The 7,702-nt window shown below is 40.8% G+C and overlaps 1 protein-coding gene across 1 annotated transcript; it reads right to left on the bottom strand.

Moving 5' to 3' along the window:
• Positions 1-4,248: 4,248 nt before the first annotated feature.
• On the bottom strand, positions 4,249-5,277 carry LOC118094153 (olfactory receptor 6B1-like). The gene has a single exon (XM_035134205.2). It carries the CDS (start codon positions 5,204-5,206, stop codon positions 4,256-4,258), a length of 951 nt encoding a protein of 316 aa, XP_034990096.2. The 5' UTR covers positions 5,207-5,277; the 3' UTR covers positions 4,249-4,255.
• Positions 5,278-7,702: the final 2,425 nt, after the last annotated feature.

Genomic DNA, 7,702 nt, shown 5'->3' with positions numbered 1-7,702 from the left:
TCTTTTTTAAAAAATTTTTTACTCTCCACTCTTTTGGCTCCCTCAGCCTAAAAGCGGAGATGAGCACCACACCCCATAGTTGAATTTGACTGGACTTAACCGTCCAGGGGTCCTTTACATTTTTACCTTTACTCCCCCCTCCAATCAATTAAAGGTACTCAGTATTTGCAATCTGAGAACTGTGTCGTAAATTAGATAGAGGACTTGTTTCAACACTTTTACAGTATATGTGTGTATTATCTAAAAGAAATAAATCATTTTTCTTTCAAATGATTGATTTTCTTTCATTGAGATTGAAGTATTAATAAACAAAAACGCATATGGATAATGAGTTAACTATGTGCAACTTTATTCAAAAAGTAAATCACAGCTCTTTCAATAGGACTTACTTCCTAGTAAGTATACACAGTGTTGTGAGTTGGGGGTGGGGTGGGGGGTAGGGAGGCTGTATGCCTGAGTAACTTCAATTGCTGGAATTGGTAATGGCCCCTAAGTATGGTTTGTTAAGGTAACAAAGGAAGTGGCTCTGTGCCGTAGGCTAATTGGGTATACCCTCTCCCTCAATTCTGTGGTAGTTAGAAGGACAAAATGCCAGAGTTGAGTCATGAGAGCTAGAAGCTAGAAATTAGAAACAGCCTGGGCAGCTGAGAGATGGAGCCATGTCTGATTCCTGCTATAATCCAAAGCTGTGGCTATGGGAAAAGCAAGCACTTCTTGGGGTGTTAATCCTGGGAGCCCCTCCATCATAGGCTCAGGTTGTATATATCTAATAATAATAATAATTTATTTATACCCTGCCCATATATCATATACCATATATCATAAAAACACCAGCCTTCACTGTTCCTCATTACAAAAGGAAGCACTGATCTTGGAACGCCTGAAATCTCGTACCACTCAGAGATAGGGGTAGTGTGCAACAATAGGATTGTAACATGGTTGCTGTAATCAGATGGCTATTTTTCCATCCATGTCATATTGAGGACACATTGGAGGGTGCATCTAACTGAACAATAGCAGATAAAGGTAAGTGGGTTTCCTTATCTGAAAGCATGGCAAGAGAAAGTGGGATGAAATATCTACTATCAACTGTGCAGTGGGAAGGATTCCAGGAGAGGAGATGTCAAATGAAGACCACCTCAGGGCCTGCTCCACCGGCCCCCACCCCTATTCTACCCTGGATTCTGTATCAACTGTGCTGTTAGAAGGCTTCAATGGGAGAATGAAAGGTCTGGTAGGAGGGGGTAGTATCTGGAGAAGGCCCTAGCTTTCTCATATTCTATTCCTGTAGGAAGGATCCTGATAACTTTTAAATGTGTTAATATTGTTTACTGCTTGGTTTGTTTTAAAAACGCAGTTTTAATTTACCTTGTTCACTGGCTTGGAAGTATCTGTATCCTGAACATCAGGTCATATATTAATTTTTAACAAAGTAATAATGGATAATATAATAATATATTTGCAAGGGGGTAAAGCAAAGTGAATGGGGAGGAAGCAATCTGCAATTATGTCAAAGGCAAGTGTAGTATGGATCTTGATGGGGGTGGTAGAATTGGAGGGGAATGAATATGGAAGCAAATATTGTTTATTGTGAAAAAATTCTACCTGGCTTTTTATCTATAATAATCAGGAGGCAAGATGTGATACATCAGGCAAAGAAGCAGCAGCATACACGTTCAGTAATAAACCATCACATTTTTATAGGCACACAATCTGAGCACTTTCCATCCTTCCCACTTAAAACTTTGCCACGAAAGGTACAGTATTAGAGGAGCTCAGGATTTAGTGCCTGGGGGGCAATAAGCCATGAAAGAGTGGTGTTTTCCTGCTACAATCTTGACTTCAAGAGTGTGTGTGTGTGTGTGTGTGTGTGTGTGTGTGTAAATGCAGGATTGCAGCTCCTTTACTTCTGATGCAATAGTTCACATGTTGGTTACTTCATATGTAGTATCCTGCACTAACCACAACAGTGGTATACTTCAGTAGCACCTTAAAGACCAACTAAGTTTTTATTTTGGTATGAGCTTTCGTGTGCATGCACACTTCTTCAGATACAGTGAAATGGAAGTTTCCAGGCACTTATGTAGAGAAGGGGTGGGGAGGGGTGGGGATGGGGGATCACTCAGAAGGGTGGTGGGAATGGGTGATTGACTGACTGATAGCTGTTGATGACCGCAAACGACTGCAAATGGTTTTGCATGAAAAAGCAAGGGTTGAGATGGCTGAAGATCGCTTATCATGTATAATGAGATAAGAATCCGATATCTCTGTTCAAACCAGGTCCCTCCATGGTTTTGAGCTTGGTGATAAGTTGCAATTCAGCAACTTCTCTTTCCAGTCTATTTCTGAAATTCTTTTGTAGTAAGACGGCTACTTTGAGATCTTGTATAGAATGTCCTGGGAGATTGAAGTGTTCTCCTACTGGTTTTTCTGTCTTCTGGTTCCTGATGTCAGATTTATGTCCATTTATCCTTTGGCGTAGGGTTTGGCCTGTTTGTCCAATATAGAGAGCTGAAGGGCACTGTTGGCATTTGATGGCATACACAATGTTAGAGGATGAGCAATTAAATAGTCCTGAGATGGTATGTTGGATGTTGTTGGGGCCAGTAATGGTGTTGTCTGGGTGTATGTGGCAGCAAAGTTGGCATCTGGGTTTATTGCAGGCTCTGGTACCAGTGTCCATGTTAAGTCTGGTGGTTGTATTATTGTGGGTGAGGAGTTGTTTAAGATTGGGTGGCTGTCTGTAGGCAATGAAAGGTCTTCCTCCCAGAGCTTGAGAAAGGGAGCTGTCATTGTCCAGGAGAGGCTGTAGATCTCTGATGATGCGTTGTACTGTTTTAACTTGGGAGCTGTATGTGATGACTAGTGGTGTTCTGTTATTTTCTTTTTTGGGTCTGTCTTGCAGCAGGTTCTCTCTAGGTATCTGTCTGGCTCTGTTGATCTGTTGTTTAACTTCATCAGGTGGATATTTTAGAGATCTACAGCAAACCTTTTTAGAACTAAAATATCCACCTGATGAAGTTAAACAACAGATCAACAGAGCCAGACAGATACCTAGAGAGAACCTGCTGCAAGACAGACCCAAAAAAGAAAATAACAGAACACCACTAGTCATCACATACAGCTCCCAAGTTAAAACAGTACAACGCATCATCAGAGATCTACAGCCTCTCCTGGACAATGACAGCTCCCTTTCTCAAGCTCTGGGAGGAAGACCTTTCATTGCCTACAGACAGCCACCCAATCTTAAACAACTCCTCACCCACAATAATACAACCACCAGACTTAACATGGACACTGGTACCAGAGCCTGCAATAAACCCAGATGCCAACTTTGCTGCCACATACACCCAGACAACACCATTACTGGCCCCAACAACATCCAACATACCATCTCAGGACTATTTAATTGCTCATCCTCTAACATTGTGTATGCCATCAAATGCCAACAGTGCCCTTCAGCTCTCTATATTGGACAAACAGGCCAAACCCTACGCCAAAGGATAAATGGACATAAATCTGACATCAGGAACCAGAAGACAGAAAAACCAGTAGGAGAACACTTCAATCTCCCAGGACATTCTATACAAGATCTCAAAGTAGCTGTCTTACTACAAAAGAATTTCAGAAATAGACTGGAAAGAGAAGTTGCTGAATTGCAACTTATCACCAAGCTCAAAACCATGGAGGGACCTGGTTTGAACAGAGATATCGGATTCTTATCTCATTATACATGATAAGCGATCTTCAGCCATCTCAACCCTTGCTTTTTCATGCAAAACCATTTGCAGTCGTTTCCGGTCATCAACAGCTATCAGTCAGTCAATCACCCATTTCCACCACCCTTCTGAGTGATCCCCCATCCCCACCCCTCCCCACCCCTTCTCTACATAAGTGCCTGGAAACTTCCATTTCACTGTATCTGAAGAAGTGTGCATGCACACGAAAGCTCATACCAAAATAAAAACTTAGTTGGTCTTTAAGGTGCTACTGAAGGAATTTTTTTTATTTTACTTCGACCCAGACCAACACGGCTACCTACCTGTAACCAGTGGTATACTTGACAGTGCATAGGATGTGGTTTGTTGCATTACTGTCGGTGACGCCACAGCCTGGCCACTTCCACATTTTTGAAACAATCAACAATAACATCCGTACACTTAGTGCTTCTGTTGAAAGCCGTGTTGGTCTGACGTAGTCAAAACAAAATAAAAAAATTCCTTCCACCAGCACCTTAAAGACCAACTAAGTTTTTTTAGTTTGGTATGAGCTTTTGTGTGCATGCACACTTCTTCAGAATTTCTTTAAACTCTCTGTTCCTCAGGCTGTAGATATAGGGGTTGAACATGGGAGTCAGGATAGTGTAGAAAACAGAGAAGACTTTGTACAGATCCTTCAGTGTGTCAGTCTTTGGTAATATGTACACTATGATAAGGGTACCATAGAAAATGGTGACCACAATAAGATGAGAGGAGCAGGTAGAAAATGCTTTCTTCTTGCCACTGTTTGAAGGGATTTTCAAAATGGTGCTGATGATGCAAACATATGAAGCGAAGGTCAATATCATTGGTGGCATGGTGCATGCCGATCCCAAGACTGACATCAACATTTCTGTCTGATGAGTTTCACTACAGGAGAGCATTAACAATGGTGAGTAATCACAAAAGTAATGGTCAATTACATTGGGGCCACAAAAATTCAGCTGGGATGCAAAGAATGTTGTAAACACAGTAAGCACAGCACCAAGTATCCAAGGAGCAAAGGATAGGAGAACGCATAACCTACTCTTCATGATGGTTACATAATGCAGTGGTTTACATATTGCTACATACCTGTCATAAGACATCACTGATAAGAGATAACACTCAGTACAAGCACAGGTACCAACGAAATAGAACTGCAGAAAACACCCGCTAAAAGAAATCCCATGATAGCCACTAATCAAGCTAGCCAAAAGCCTAGGGAGGAGTGTTGAGGTGTAGCAGGTCTCTAAAACAGACAAGTTCCCCAGGAAAAAGTACATGGGCTTGTGGAGATGGTGATTGGCTAGGACTGCTGCAGCTATAAGGAGGTTTCCAGCAACTGTCACCAGGTAGATTGCTAAAAACACAACAAAGAGGAGGGTCTGCCATTCAGGAGGAGAACTGAATTCCAGGAGGATGAATTCTGTCACTGTCGTTTGATTATACTTTTGCATTTTTGCCATGAGTTATTTCATCTAGAGACAACGTATTTTCTAAAACAGAAATCACAAATGTAAACATGATGTGAGTGCCACCTGCTAATCCATATATTTAATACTATATATCTATCTAACACATTGTGTAACAATTCTCTCTGATGAAGTTATGAAAGCTGAACTGAGCCATTATTAGAAATATTTTGCTGCTCTATGTCGGGTCAAAATAATGATATAGATACCAGACAGAACGATAAAAATGGCTATGTTGTTGAACATAATCAAAATGTATGTGAGCAGAAGTAGGGAACGTAAACAGAAAATGGCAACATCACTCTGAACACATTTCCTGCTGTTGCAGTTCACTTATTTATAATTTTTATGCCTGATGACATCAGAAGGTCAACACTCTATATAATCCTCATTCGATTTTAGTGAAAAGGCAACTTAGCAATGCCCTCTATAATATTTCTTTATTTGCTCTTGTTATACCAGTGAAATTGGCTTAATTCCTACAACCTTAACACAAACAAACATGCACACAGGGGGTGTGGAGAGACAGATTTATCAGTCACTGTTTCCTATTATTAGGGCTGTTACGCCATATGAAGAAGTTTACAAAATGAGGACAAACCACAAATTAGTTAATGGTTGCTATATATTTTTTTTAAAGGAAAGTGTCTAGGAGGAAATGCATGTGGAGACAGAGATTTATCAAATATGAACATACCTGATAGCATTTGCTTATGTAAATACATGCATTTAAGGCAGTGGAAGTCAACCTTTTTTCGCAAGAGCTATGCATCAAATCCGAAGTGCACACTACAAATATAGTTCCTAGTGTTTGGCAGAAAGTTTTGACCATCAGAGCTGCAACATAAGATTTGTACACGTCTGATGTATTTACAAACTCCTGAAAAATGAAATGAAAGTTTGACAGATTAAACTTCTTGGTATCATCTCTGACTGTTGGTATCTTTCGAAGACTTTACTTCCCATTGCTTCTACGAATCAATGGGAGTTCACTCAGGTATGCTGTATAGGGATTTCAGACCAAGAGGCATATTATGCAGTGGAAATATGCAAACAACAAAGTAAGGCTTAGATAAACATCAGGAAACATCAGCTGCTGCTACAAGTTTTATGAGACTAGATCAAGCACAAAACCAAATAAGAAAGGAGAGAAAACTTTTATGCCTTACAGAACAGAGCCATGAACACCTAAAACAGAATACACCACAGGAACACTAATATCACATTGCTTCAGACTATTGAACAGTCCAGCCCAGTCTAATTGTCAGTAGCTCTTGAGCACCTCAGGTGGGTTGGGGGTGGGGACTGTCTCTGCTCTGTCACTTGAAAATTTTCACCTGTAGACTGAATCTTGCAACGTCTACAATCCTGAGTTATATCCAATCATACAGGGGTGCCAACTTGAATAAAATATTGGGGGGGGCAGGTAAGCCCCACCCAGCATAATCAATCACATGATGCAGTGCATGCACACCATTTGAATAGCAACAGTCATCAACACTGGGGGGGGCAGCCCTCTCAAATATTCTCGTGGGGGGCAAAGACCCACTTTTTACCTAGGAGTTGGCTCCTATGCGATGATAGTTCTACTCAGAGTTGACACATTGAAAATAATAGCCATGAGTACGGTTAAACAATTTAGGTACTTAATTAAATTGGGTATATTCTGAGTAAAACTAAGTTGAACACAACCCTTTGTCCCTTGCCTCATAGTGAATGAGTACCCATATTTTGCAATGTTTAACCAGTACCATAAATGATCTCCTAACCCCTGTGGTATAAAATAGCAGAATATTTGCAGCAGCTACTGAGAGAGGTCAACACTCCATCAAATAGTAGAATTGGAAGGGACCCTGAATGTCATCTAGTCCAACCCCCTGCAATGCAGGAATCTCAACTAAAGCATCCATGATACATGGTCATCTAATCTCTGCTTAAAAACCTCCAATGAAGGAGAGTCTACCACCTTCTGAGGGAATCCGCTCCACTGTCAAACAGCTTTTGTAATATCCCTATAAATCTCCCTCTCTTTCAACCTCTCACACACAAACCTTTGAACCTTCAAAGTTGTTCTCCCCATCAGTGCTTTGACCTCTTCTTTCAAAGTATCAGGGCAGCTGGATATAGATCCTTTGGTACTTTTCCATTTCTTTCCTCAAACAAAATGTGTGACTACAATAAAGGTCTGCACACAGTATTCCAACCTATTTTTTTTCTCTGACTACATCTGGCAGTTCTTTATTTTTACTCTGTGAATATGTAAATTCTCTGGGCAGTTCTGCCAAAGGGAGTTCCAAGTCAAGTCTCTAGTGAAAGTTCCTTTCAGATAACAAAAGGACAAAGGGGACCTTTCATTGGAATGTATTAATTTCTCACACTTCCCTCCTTCCCTTCTACAGAATGGAAATAAGCATCATGGGGAAGAAGAAAAAACATGCCCCATTATGTGTGACACATGAGGCACTGCATCTACCAAGGAGATTGCAGGCC

This window comes from Zootoca vivipara, chromosome 13, assembly GCF_963506605.1.
Source record: "Zootoca vivipara chromosome 13, rZooViv1.1, whole genome shotgun sequence".
In the NCBI taxonomy this organism is placed as follows: Eukaryota; Metazoa; Chordata; class Lepidosauria; order Squamata; family Lacertidae; genus Zootoca; species Zootoca vivipara.
This window is presented reverse-complemented; position numbering and strand designations above follow the sequence as displayed.

Excerpts from the sequence above, each read along its gene's own strand:
- LOC118094153 (XM_035134205.2), bottom strand. The coding sequence starts at position 5,206 with ATGGCAAAAATGCAAAAGTATAATCAAACGACAGTGACAGAATTCATC.